Here is a 14708-nt window from a genome sequence, read left to right as displayed (position 1 = left end):
AGATTTTTGAAAGTGTATGTTTGGAGTTTCGCTTTATATGGAAGTGAAACTTGGACGATAGGAGTATATGAGAAGAAAATATTAGAAGCTTTTGAAATGCGGTGCTGTAGGAGAATGTTAAAAATCTGATGGGTGGATAAAGTGACAAATGAAGAGGTATTGCGGCAAATAGATGAAGAAAGAAGCATTTGGAAAAATATAGTTAAAAGAAGAGACAGACTTATAGGCCACATACTAAGGCATCCTGGAATAGTCGCTTTAATATTGGAAGGACAGGTAGAAGGAAAAAATTGTGTAGGCAGGCCACGTTTGGAATATGTAAAACAAATTGTTAGGGATATAGGATGTAGAGGGTATACTGAAATGAAACGACTAGCACTAGATAGGGAATCTTGGAGAGCTGCATCAAACCAGTCAAATGACTGAAGACAAAAAAAAAAAATTAACCAAACTTAACCTACACTCGCTAACCTTGACTGTTTTGATTATTTAAATAATAAATAATTGCAATAATTACTGAATTTATTAAATAAATACTCAAAAAATTACGGTGTTAATTAGTCAAGATTAGCGAGCGAAGCGAGCATAGGTTAAGTTTGGTTAAATTATATTTATTAAATAAATAAATATAAATAACCATTTATTAAAATTAATAGAGCCTGTTCATTTTCCACCGGTGATTGAATACTTTGTTTTTAAATAAAGCTGTAGCTGCGGTGGCATTAATACGTAAGTACTGAATATTTAATATTTAATATCTATAAAATAATAAAGTATCTGGTGAGGACTCAATAATAGCGTAACTTTTATAATTATACTGATTAGTTAATTAATGTATGATGATCTATTAGAGAAATTATTTGAAAACATTTGGAAAACAGAAAAAATCCCATAAGAATGGGCAGTCTGCCCTAATTCATCCTCTACCCAAAAAGGAGACAAAATAGAAGTTAATATCACATAGGAATATCTCTTCTTTTAGTAACCTAAAGTTGTAGAAAACTGAATAGCACATCAATAAACAATTTGAAGAATTTATCAGGGTGGTTTAGAACAGGAAGATCTTGTGTGGAACAAATCGTGTGTGAAATTAATAAAATGAGATATAATGGTGAAATACAAGAATTATGTACTACATTTTACATTTTAAAAAGGTATATGATTCTGTTGATAGAAATGGGAATGAATGATAAACTTTTAACTGAACAAAAATTTCCATTGTCTTTTCTAAAGTTAAACTTATTTGGAATTGCAGGAATGATTAAAGTCAAAAAAGGGATAAGGTAATGTGATCTGTTGACTCCGATCACTTTTTATTCTATTCTGGATAGAGAATAAAAGAATAAAGAAAAACAATAAAGATTTTGAGATCAATATTGATAACAGACAAAGATATCAGATTATACACTTTTTGTTGGTTTTAATATCTGAAAACATTACTAAAATGTAAGACATGTGATATGAAGTAAATTTAATACAAAATCAGAACGAGGCTTTACAGCCATTCAAGATCAGTGTTACTTGTGAAAATGCATTTGAGAAAAACAATGTCAAAAACAACTTTCACTTGTGAACTTTACACCCCTCATTTTCTGAATTGGTGGAATCAATCAACACCTACCAAATTGTTCAAAATGTTCATAAACATTATCCGCACATTATAAACAAAGGTAATATATAAATCTAATTTTTTTTCTCTTTAAGCATTTTGTAGCCTTGGCTGGCCTATGTGGTAAAAATTGTAGTGTTGTAGCCTTTCATCTCTACATGTTCTGGGTTCGAATCCTGGTCAGGTATGGCATTTTTCACATTCTACAAAGGTATTAACATTTTTCATATTCTACAAATTACCATCTCATCTCTGACACAATATCTAACGGTGGTACATGTTAAAAAAAAAAGAAAAAAGTGCTTTGTAGGCATAACTATGCCAAAATTTAAATTGTTTAAATCTCATTCTAGTCTACTTTATGTGTATATGCTTACATACATATTTTTTTCTCTTTAGTATGAATATTAAGATGTTTCTTTAAATTAGAATGATTATAAAAAACATTTTGGCAGAATTTACATACATAATTTTTCTCTCTTGTATGAATATTAAGATGTCTGTTCAAATTAGAAGAACAATTCTAAAAACCTTTTGGCAGAAGTTACAAACATAACCTTTCTCTTTTGTATGAATATTTAAGTGTGATTTTAACGTAGAACTTCTAGTTCCATTGTCAATAGTAACCTGTAGAATTAAAAAAAAAACAACAAATAATTACAATTGAAAATCAAAGGGACACATTAAAAGTCAATGTCAGATTATGATGGAATGAAATTCTGTTACCCGAAATGCTTGAGGACTTCACTGTTCCTCAGATTAATTCAGGATTCAGTATGCAACAAGATGGTGTTCCACCAAACTTTATGGAGATTTACCATGTTCCTGAACAAAGCTTCTCTGGATGTTGTATCAGACAAGGAGAAATATCCAACAATATTTAAATATATATATATATATATATATATATATATATATATATACGACGTGCGACAATAAAGTAATGAGACTGATTTTTCTTTGCAAGATGTGGCAACCCTGCAGCTTGCGTAGGCACACCATATTTGACCTTGTTCTATAAGCTACTTCTAGTCCAAGCGGCACATTGATGCAACTGCTCAGTCGTGAGTTGTGCTGTAATAAGTGAACACATGTTTTTTTTGTGTCTCTCGTCACAGAAATGAAACTGCAAAATATTGCGCAACAGTATGCCATTTCTTTTTGCGTTAAATCGGGTGAAAACGCGACGACAACTTACGGTAACCTTCAGAAGGTTTTTGGAGAGAAGATTATGTCAAGAGCTCAAGTTTTTCGGTGGCATACAATTTTTAGTGAAGGCAGAACGAATGTTGAAGATGATGACCGCAATGGACGACCATCAACCTCACGAACAGATGTCAACTTGACCAGGGTGTATGAAATCGTACAATCTGATTGAAGATTATCTGTGAAAATGATCACAGAAGAACTCAACATCGATCGAGAAACGGTTCGTCTAATATTAATTTTAGATCTTGGTATGTGAAAGATTTGTGCAAAAATGGTCCCCAAAAATCTCACACAACAATAGCGAGAAACACAGAAAAATGTGGCAGCCGATCTGTTAGAGCAAACGAAAATCAATCCAGATTTGTTGGGCCGTGTTATCACCGGTGATGAAGGTTGGTTTTTGCAATACGATCCAGAGACGAAACACTAAAGTTTGCAATGGTGCTCAAAGGGATCACCCAGAACAAAAAAAGTTCACATGTCAAAGTCAAAAGTGAAATGCATGCTTGTGTGTTTCTTCGATTCCAAGGGAATTATTCATAAAGAGCGGGTGCCTCCTGGACAAACAGTTAACCAATGTTTCTACAAATAAATTTTAGAAAGACTTCGTAAACGAGTTCTTCGTGTCATTGTCAACATTGCTGATAATTGGATTATGCATCATGATAATGCGCCATCCCATACTGCTCTGTCAGTACGGGAATTTTTAACCTCAAAACAAATTTCAGTACTACTACAGCCACCTTATTCGCCAGATATCGCTCCGTGGGACTTTTTTCTATTTCCAAGAGTCAAAATGGCGGTCAAGGGATACCATTTTCAAACAACACAAGATGTCTAAAAAGCTGTGACGAGGGTCACAGGAGGATATTACAGAAGATGAGTTCCAGAAATGTTACCATCGATGGCAGAAACGCTGGAATAAGTGTGTGCAATCAGAGGGGAACTACTTTGAAGGAGACAAACTAAACATGACTAAAACGGTAAGCAACCTTTTTTTCACATTACTTTATTGTCGCACCTCGTATATGTATATATTCACATACATAGGTGAGCAATGTCAAAACCAAACTGAGAATGCTGGAACTGCAGTTATTTGAGTGTCACCTTTAACAATGCTTCTGTTAACATCGTTATTGGTTATGTGTTACTAATCTCATCTACTGCTGTCAGTCGTAAACTATTCGTACATCAGTGCAGAACATTTTTACCCTACTCCAGGAATAAACTTCTCTAACTATGTATACCTAGTGTACATTCTTTATTCAGGTTATTTTTTACTGAATTAGTTTTATATTCTTATGAAGCAGACTAATCTTTATGCAGTTTCTTAAAAAAAAAAAAATTAGTAAACCAGTTTGAGGTTTCACCTGTGGAAGCAGGTAGATAATGATGTGATGGTTTTGTTTCTAGCTGTATATATGCTATCTGAAAATTTTTTTTATCATCTTTTTTTACTGGGGTTTTTAATTGACTTATTTGTAATTCATTTAGCAAAAACATATATATATATTTTGGCTTTTGTAAAACTAATTATAAAGCAAATTCCTACACACTGTATTTTTTAACCATATGATTGTACCTCTTTTTCCTTACACTATACAAATGTTCCAAATTTCTTTTTAATTTTACTAAAATAAATTTATTTTTATTTATATATATATATATATATATAAAACACATGTTATATATAAGTAACACACTAAGTAACCTTAGTGTGTTACTCATTAGAATGATATCTGCACTATATATGATAAACGTTTTTACATTATCCAGATTTGGCATTCCAAAAGTCAATCTGGATAATTGGTGTTCCAATGTATGCAAAATCTAACACCCTTACCTCTTCATTTTCAACTTTAAAATTTTCTGATTTAACTAAGTTGGTCTCTTCAATTGCTAAAGGATCTTTTTCAATATCATCATCAATAATATCAAGCGGTTCCTCTTTCAGTTGTAGTAAATTTACTTGCTGTAATAAAAAACAAAAAATTAATGACACAAAGTAAATATTTTATAATTTTTTGTATAAAGGAGGTGAACTAAATTAAGGGATTTGAATGTTTTTGTTATCTGATAAACTGATTTTTATGTTATTTTGTACACTGTTTTCAAATATGGCCACAATTTTTTTTTCTGTCAAGTAACATTATTTTTCTTACCCCTACGCAGTTTTTTTTTTACCTCTACAGACTTCTACTGCCTTTTTTCTTCCTTTCAACGCTTCTCAGGTCATATTTTCTATTCTAGTCAGCTTGCGAATCATCTATATGGAAGCACTAACAGTACCCTGCAATCAGGTTTGCATTCTTCTGTCTTCCATTTCATTAGTGTGTTCCAGTTTGTTTATATCTAAATGAAATCTTTCAACCTGTTCTTCACTTACAGCACCAAGATTATCGAGTAAGTAATTAATATAAGAATGCAGAAAATGGACCTCTTGGAATTTCATTAGCATAACTTCCACTATAAACTTAAAATTTGGGTTCTTATTGTTCCCAACATTAATCTTTACATGGATCTAGCAGTTAATAATGTTAAAGAACAATTTAGATTCGGAGTAACAGTACAAGGTGAAAAGATAAAGATGCTACGATTTGCTGATGATATAGTAATTCTAGCCGAGAGTAAAAAGGATTTAGAAGAAACAATGAACGGCATAGATAAGTCCTACGCAAGAACTATCGCATGAAAATAAACAAGAACAAAACAAAAGTAATGAAATGTAGTAGAAATAACAAAGATGGACCGCTGAATGTGGAAATAGGAGGAGAAAAGATTATGGAGGTAGAAGAATTTTGTTATTTGGGAAGTAGAATTACTAAAGATGAACGAAGCAGGAGCGATATAAAATGCTGAATAGCAAAAGCGAAACAAGCCTTCAGTAAGAAATATAATTTGTTTACATCAAAAATTAATTTAAATGTCAGGAAAAGATTTTTGCAAGTGTATGTTTGGAGTGTCGCTTTATATGGAAGTGAAACTTGGACAATCGGAGTATCTGAGAAGAAAAGATTAGAAGCCTTTGAAATGCGGTGCTATAGAAGAATGTTAAAAATCAGATGGGTGGATAAAGTGACAAATGAAGAGGTATTGCGGCAAATAGATGAAGAAAGAAGCATTTGGAAAAATATACTTAAAAAAAGAAACAGACTTATAGGCCACATACTAAGGCATCCTGGAATAGTCGCTTTAATATTGGAAGGACAGGTAGAAGGGAATAATTGTGTAGGCAGGCCACGTTTGGAATATGTAAAACAAATTGTTAGGGATGTAGGATGTAGAGGGTATACTGAAATGAAACGACTAGCACTAGATAGGGAATCTTGGAGAGCTGCATCAAACCAGTCAAATGACTGAAGACAAAAAAAAGAAATTCCCAAAAAACTTCTTTATCACTTATTTAAATAAGTGATAAATTCAGTTCTGACAGTTGTGGAAACGTATGGCATATACATTTAAAACACTCTCCTTCTTTAGAGAGAACCTTTACAAATTGTTTTAATTAATCTCAGTTGTAGTAAATCTACTTGGTGTAATAAAAAACAATAAATGAATGCTACAAAGTAAATATTTTATGATTTTTTGTATAATTTATAAAATTAAAAAATAAAAATTGTATTTCTAATTCACTTACCACAAACATTAACAGTGCAGCCACAGTTAAATTATTATTACTAGGTGACCTTAATTTGCCAGGTTTTCTAAGGGAAACCCTACAAAATGTTATCATCCAAACTTAAATGTTAAAAATGTTGCTACTCACTTTACAGATTTTTCTACAAAATGTAATCTTTTATAATGAAATAATTTGTTACAAATCTTGCGTTAATTCTCATGATTTAGTTTTTTCTAATCTTACTGAGGTTAAGTGTTAATGCTCATGGTGAAATTTTTTATCGTTATAAATATATCATTTACCTTTACAGATAACAACGTTGTCTTAAGATTTTGAATTCTAGTCTTATCTCTCATAAATATTTCACGGATTATAAAAATATTAGTATTGTAAGATTTAATATTTACTAAATGATACAATGTACATCTACTAATTTTAAGAATTATTTAACAACAAAGTGTATGTAATACTCTTAGTTGTAAAGATTTATTATTAAATTATACTGTTAATGTTGAGGAATCTTTATTTAATGATTCCTAAGATTATTTTATAGCTAACAAAAATGATGATAGATCTTCTCCATCTCATGGATTTTGAAACTCTAACAATGATTTTTTCAACTGAAATTACATTTAATTGTAATGACTGCTATAGAAAATGTTATTCTGAGAATGATGTTGAAGTCATTTGCTGACTAATTATAATTTTTTGATTGGCCCAGAAAATATTCATTCTCTTTTAGTGAACAAATTCTCCGCCTTTTTGTACAGTTTTCAACTAAGCTCTTAAATTGTTCTTTAAATACTCTTGTTTCTTATAGCATTTGGAAAATTTGCTACATATGCCAGTTATTTAAAAACTGTGATATCCATAATTATTGCACTATCAGCAAATGCAAAGTTTTTGTCAAACTCTTAGATAAGATAGTTTGCATGAAAATTACACCTCGTATAAAGCAATTTGTAATTCCTGAAAAACATGGTTTTTTGGAACGTAAATCTATACAAACGACCTTTTGTGTATATATGGATAATAATGTTGATTCACTAAATGATAGTTATTAAATTGATGAAATTTATACTGATTTCTGTTCTGCATTTGATGTAGTTAATATCATATTAACCCACCGGGTTGGTCTAGTGGTGAACGCGTCTTCCCAAATCAGCTGATTTGGGAGAGAGTTCCAGCGTTCAAGTCCTAGTAAAGCCAGATATTTTTACACGGATTTCAAAACTAGATCGTAGATACCGGTGTTCTTTGGTGGTTGGGTTTCAATTAACCACACATATCAGGTATGGTCGAACTGAGAATGTACAAGATTACACTTCATTCACACTCATACATATCATCCTCTGAAGTATTATCTAAGCGGTAGTTACCGGAGGCTAAACAGGAAAAAAGAATTTAATATCATATTAGTTATTAAAATTTGGTGCGTATGGATTTAACAATTAATTGTTTTCTTTGATACATTAATTTTGTTCAAAAAGAATCCCGTATATAAAAAAATTATAATTTTATCTCTAAGCCTATTTATGTTTGATCTGGTGTAAGGCAAGGCATGCATTTGGGTTCTCCAGTTTTCCTAGTATTTATAAGCGAGATTCAATTAAATTATACGCTATTCACATTTTTTATTATTTGTGGATGATATGAAATTATTTAAGCTTATCAAAATCCAGTTTATATTAAATTACTTCAAATCAATTTGAACTCTATGCAAAAATAATGTAACTTAAATACCATTTCTTCTAACATAAATTTTTTTTTCATATTTAATTTGGAAGGTTTGCTAATGTTGATATAATTATTTACTGAATAATACTGCATTACTGAAGGTATTTTTTATTAAAGACTTAGGTCAATATTTTGATAGAAAGTTAACCTTCAATAAATACACTTGTTATACTGTATCTAAGTCACTAAAAATGGTAAATTAACTCTTACGAAGAGGTAAATTGTAAATGGTAAATTAACTCTTAACTGGTAACATTAACTTTTCAGAACTTTAGGTTATGCTTTTATTATCCCCAGTCCCAAAAAACAAAACATGGAAAAATCAATAGTCAACAAATTTTAATATATGGGAGTAAAATCGAAATTAATCATTTAGATAGTGAATTCAATCAAAAAAGAATGAGAAAAATAGAATTTGCCTACTAACTAAGAAATAACAAAAGTAACAACTCAGTAGATGCCAAAATCAGATACCAAAATTTGGTAATCAAACCCGAGGTTTATATCAGGTACATCCTCAGTTTGAAATCGGATAAAATAAATCCAATTACAAAAACAAAGTAAAAACTTGAGAAAAATCCTAGGACCAATAAGAATACAAGAAAATGAATGCAGATTAAGAAATAATAAAGATTCTTATTACAAACACAATGAAACCAAGAAAATCTCATATTCTATCAGAAAAAGAAAAACCAAATCTTTTTCCATGCTCATAAAAAATACCATCAACTACATTTACAGTAAAAAAAGAACATCAATAAAGGTTTCAAGGATTTCAAAGAGGAGAAAAAAGAACATTTGGTCAAAAGACAGAAGACGAAAATAAAGCAAAAGAACAAACAACTGTTTGAAAACCAGGAACGAAAACACACAGCAGAAATAAATATAAATAAATGCAAAAAATTGCTTCACGGTTCTGTCGGCCAAACATACAAAATAAAAAAAAACTTACATGCTCAAATGATGTATCAGTTTTGGTCATGTGATGTGGTACAAATAAGCATGTCATTTCTGCTACATCATCCTGTTCAGTCTCTAATTTAATATCTTTATTAACAGGCAGAACTTCATTAATAAAAGTATTACTTATTGGCCCATCCATTATCTGTAAAAAAATAAAAAGAAACAAACAAAAATTATAATGAATACCCCTAATAAAAAAAAAAACTATAAACATCTGTCTCTTATAATTCCTTAATGATAGTTTTTGATTTGTTTTATGATGACTTGAATGTGATTGACATTAAATCTGTTTGTGAGGACATGTGACGCAGCCGTTGGAAGCCATGGGAACTACATATGGCTCATATGCATATCCTTAGAATAATGTAACAAAATTCTTTTTATATTGAAAGTTTAGTCACAGCCTCACGGTTATGAACGTTAGCTTTTCAGATATTTCATGTTAGGTGTAGTGATGACATGATAAATCAAGATATTTACATATTTGCAAAATAATAAATGCAGTTCTGTTTTAACATAAATAAAATATGAGATTTATGATGAAAATTGAAATCATTGAACTGAAATTTTTAACATCTTGTTATACTATTTTAAAATATTTGAATTTTGTTTTTGTGATGGATTAAGTATAAAGTGAAACTAACAAACAGTAAATTACAAGAACTAGTAAAAACTAGAACCATTCAGCTGATGAACTTCACTAAGGTAAATAAAGGCATGATTCTATAGCCAAAAATAATAAAAACGTTTTACGTAAACATAAATCGGAAAACGAGGAAGTTGAGGAGGATGAAATGGGAGAAACAATACTGAGATCTGAATTTAAGAGAGCATTAAAAGATTTAAATGGCAGAAAGGCTCCTGGAATAGAATAGAATGAACAGAATCCTGAATGGAAAAGAATACCTGTAGAATTACTGCACAGTGCAGGTGAGGAAGCGATTGATAGATTATACAAACTGGTGTGTAATATTTATGAAAAAGGGGAATTTCCATCAACTTCAAAAAAAGTGTTATAGTCATGATACCAAAGAAAGCAGGGGCAGATAAATGTGAAGAATTAAGAACAATTAGTTTAACTAGTCGTGCATAAAAAATCTTAACTAGAATTCTATACAGAACAATTGAGAGGAGAGTGGAAGAAGTGTTAGGAGAAGACCAATTCGGTTTCAGGAAAAGTATAGGGACAAGGGAAGCAATTTTAGGCCTCAGATTAATAGTAGAAGGAAGATTAAAGAAAAACAAACCAACATACTTGGCGTTAATAGACTTAGAAAAGGCATTCGATAACGTAGACTGGAATAAAATGTTCAGAATTTTTAAAATATAAGGGTTCAAATACAGAGATAGAAGAACAATTGCTAACATGTACAGGAACCAAACAGCAACAGTAATAATTGAAGAACCTAAGAAAGAAGCCGTAATAAGAAAGGGTCTGACAAGGATGTTCCCTATCTCCGTTACTTTTTAATCTTTACATGGAACTAGCGATTAATGATATTAAAGATCAATTTAGATTCGGAGTAACAGTACAAGGTGAAAAGATAAAGATGCTACGATTTGCTGATGATATAGTAATTCTAGCCAAGAGTAAAAAGGATTTAGAAGAAATAATGAACGGCATAGATGAAGTCCTACGCAAGAACTAACGCATGAAAATAAACAAGAACAAAACAAAAGTAATGAAATGTAGTAGAAATAACAAAGATGGACCACTGAATATGAAAATAGGAGGAGAAAAGATTATGGAGGTACAAGAATTTTGTTATTTGGGAAGTAGAATTACGAAAGATGGACGAAGCAGGAGCAATATAAAATGCCTAATAGGACAAGCGAAACAAGCCTGCAGTAATTTTTGAAAGTATATGTTTGGAGTGTCGCTTTATATGGAAGTGAAACTTGGACAATCGGAGTATCTGAGAAGAAAAGATTAGAAGCTTTTGAAATGTGGTGTTATATGAGAATGTTAAAAATCAGATGGGTGGATAAAGTGACAAATGAAGAGGTATTGCGGCAAATAGATGAAGAAAGAAGCATTTGGAAGAAAAACATAGTTAAAAGAAGAGGCAGACTTATAGGCCACATACTAAGGCATCCTGGAACAGTCGCTTTAATTTTGTAAGGACAGGTAAGAAGGAAAAAATGTGTAGGCAGGCCACGTTTGGAATATGTAAAACAAATTGTTAGGGATGTAGGATGTAGAGGGTATACTGAAATGAAACGACTAGCACTAGATAGGGAATCTTGGAGAGTTGAATCAAAACAGTCAAATGACTGAAGACAAAAAAAAAAAAAATCTGAATACGATTTGCTAGTAAGTTTCAGCTTGCAAAAAATTTAGTCCTGATTTCTGATTCCACTGTGAAATTAAACTATACTAAATTTATTCAGGTACAAATTAAGCGATAAATTTAATGTTTCCTAATGGTTTTTGATCTAAGAAATTGAATGAAAGTGGTTCTTCTATCTCACTTAAATCAAGGAAACAGTCAAAACAAAAAAAAATTTTATCGGAACATACTTTTTTTGGTTTGGAATAAAACAATATTGTTATATTGTTAATTTCCCAATAAACAAACAAAAATTCTAGTTAACTTTGTAGAGATTCTGCTTCTGGGAAAATTGATATAAATAACGTCTATAAAAATTAAACACAAATTTAGTAAGTTCAACTTACAAACAAAAAACACACCTTTTGTTTTTTTTCTCTAAAAAGTATTAGTATCAAAACCGTTAAATGAAATCTGCAAACATTTCTTCAAAGCAGTTGCTAAATGGGGCCACCACTGTTCAATGCATAGTTCAGCTCAGTAAATCCATGCTAGCTGGGATGACGTTTAATAGCACCATTGGTTTGATGCTATCAGATGTCCTGTCTAACCACATCATTATTATTCTTAACAATAGTTCAGCTTCTATTATATGATGTCTCAATCCTTATTGTATGCCAATACAAGTAAAATAGAATAAAAACTTCATCCAACCCCAAAATAAAAAATGCAAGTACCAATCTCCAATGAGTCTTGGCAGTAAGAAAAAAGGGACTATAACATTATCATACTGCACATTAACCAAAAAAAGTGTGTTGGAAATGGTCTGTAGCAGTTTCATGGGAATTTTCTTCTGCCCAAGTGCAAGTGTTTCGATAATTGACAATGTCATTTCTTATAAAATAGGATTCATCAGTAACTGGAATATTACTTAGGAAATCGGTATGAGGTTCACATTTTCTAATTAACCATTGACAAAATTTCAAACGTTTATCAAAATCAGAAGGTAGTAACTCTTGTACAAGTGTTGTATAGAATGGGTATAATTGTAGCTCCAATAATGTTTGCCACGCACTTGATTTTGAAACATGAAAGCGATGCGACAACCTTCTGATACTTGAGGTGAGAGATACTAGTACCGCATTCAATATTGCATCTTCAGTGTTGGCATTTGTTAAAAAATTTTCACAGACCAGCAACCAATCATTGTGATTTAAACATACCTGCTTCTCAAACTCATTCCTCCAAAGCCTCAAATGTTTTACAATCTGGTACTACTTGATTTGGATAACTTTCCTGGTATTCATGCAAAGCAGGCAAACAGATCTTTATTTACTTTACCATAAATTATCAACATGTCCATCAACTCTCCAGATGAAAACCAATTTGTGGTATCACCTAATATGAATGACTGACTAAATAATAACAGCACAAACACCACTCAAATGAATATTTAAATGGTAGACACAAAACTTAATTGTTGATAAGCTGTTATTGCCAACCTATGCAAAAATAGAAATTTCTAATATGTTTTGGAAGGAACAGATTGTTTTGCTTGGATTCCGAACCATAAAAGAGGAAAATTTTATGTAACATCATTAAAGGGTATATGGTTGGATATGCAGACCGCGATTACAGAGTTTATTTTATGGACAAGTAAAATTAGTTAAAGTAAAGTTCAGTTAGGAAACATTACACTATCTAACTAATAATTTTTTTTACATACCAAGTAAAGACCTTACTTAAAATCTGAAAAACTAGAAGAGTTGATTCCTGATGAAAAATAAACGGATGAGAATTTTTTTTCCCACATGCAGTGGCAAGAGATAATGAGGATACACACCATGTAATTAACCAAAGGCAAATAAAGATAACCTCAACAGCATCAAGGAGAATATTTATGTACTATGTTCATGTTTTGATTAAAATATTATTTATAATTCTTATTTTTGTTCAGTGTCACAATAGTTTTTTGTGACCAAATTCCGTTTATTTTAGCGAGTTGTAACTGAAACTAATAAAAAGGAGTGACATTTGCTATTAGTTGTCATCAAACAGATGTGTTTTCCATTAATTATAACTAGAAAATTTCAACAGTCTATTACAAAACTATCTACTGTTCTATTAGTATGAACTGTTATTGTTAGTATCGGAAAATAATGGAATAATTAAATATTATAATTTCCAACAAAAAAAATCATTATTTATAAATGTCTAATAGTAATATGGCCACAATTTATGTTACAATTTTTTAATAACACTAGGTTAGGTAAACGATTTTATATCGAACTCAAATGAATTTACATCAACAGCATAAAGCCAATACTTCCGATTCATCAATACAAAAAACAAATCAAACATAAATTCTTTTAATTTATATTAGAATAGTATAAAATAACTTACTTAGATAAACAAATGAAAACCACAAACAATAAAAAATACTGAAATTAAAACAGAGTTGTTTCCGTAACAACTCGTCAGACAAATGGTAGAAGTGTTGATCAATGATGCCAACACAATTTTACACTTCAATCCACGATGTTGAAAAAAATATACAACTTATAAACAATTTTTCAATGAACTTTTTAAACGGTTTAATCCAAAAGTAAAGAATCTACTGAAATTTTTATAAAATTCTTAGAAGCGATTGTTACTTATTCATTTATTTAAAAAAGAAAAAATGCGCTAGCATTTAATAAAAATGTATTTTGAAAATAAAAGTAATTCAACAGAAAAACGAACGTAGTTAAAAAATAAAACTTCAAATAACATTACGATAATAAATGAAACAACAAGTAATCATTTCTAATTACCTTATAGATTCTGGTCCATTACGGTCGGTGATTATATTAATTTAAAAATATAATTTTATGTAACGACAAACCGACCCAAAATACATATTTTTTATTAAAACATAATTTAAATATTATATAGGTAATTAGTTGTTTTTTTATACGTTGGTTGAGAACAAATCTCTTAACACAGACAGATAGTAAGAATGGTCGGTCTCCGACTGTACCGAGCTTGACATCTAATATGTTGTTTGACTTGCGTCTCGCATGACTGGACGGTGAGGAGCCACGCGCGTATTTCAAATTCAACTTCTAATAAAGAAATGACGACAATTTCGGGCAATTTATTGTGATAACTGAAAATGTTAGGTTTTTTACACATATTCTTCAAAACAATGGTAAATTTTGGAAAATGGTGTATGCAATTTCATTATTATTTTCTGAAATATTGAAACAAAATAAAAAAAAAAACACCTTTAAGAAATACTTTTTTGTTTTATTATTTACAT

At 30.6% G+C, this 14708-nt stretch overlaps 1 protein-coding gene across 1 annotated transcript; it reads right to left on the bottom strand.

Annotated features, from left to right (window-relative positions):
* Nucleotides 1-1886: 1886 nt before the first annotated feature.
* LOC142318435 (uncharacterized) lies at nt 1887-13914 on the bottom strand. Its single transcript, XM_075355020.1, has 4 exons — nt 13811-13914; nt 9127-9279; nt 4662-4790; nt 1887-2236 (listed from the first exon to the last, which is right to left on the bottom strand). Exons 2-4 carry the CDS (start codon nt 9274-9276, stop codon nt 2114-2116), a joined length of 402 nt encoding a protein of 133 aa, XP_075211135.1. The 5' UTR covers nt 9277-9279; nt 13811-13914; the 3' UTR covers nt 1887-2113.
* Between the last annotated feature and the right edge of the window lie 794 nt (nt 13915-14708).

The sequence above is a fragment of the Lycorma delicatula genome, chromosome 1 (assembly GCF_047948215.1).
Source record: "Lycorma delicatula isolate Av1 chromosome 1, ASM4794821v1, whole genome shotgun sequence".
NCBI classification, from domain to species: domain Eukaryota; kingdom Metazoa; phylum Arthropoda; class Insecta; order Hemiptera; family Fulgoridae; genus Lycorma; species Lycorma delicatula.
This window is presented reverse-complemented; position numbering and strand designations above follow the sequence as displayed.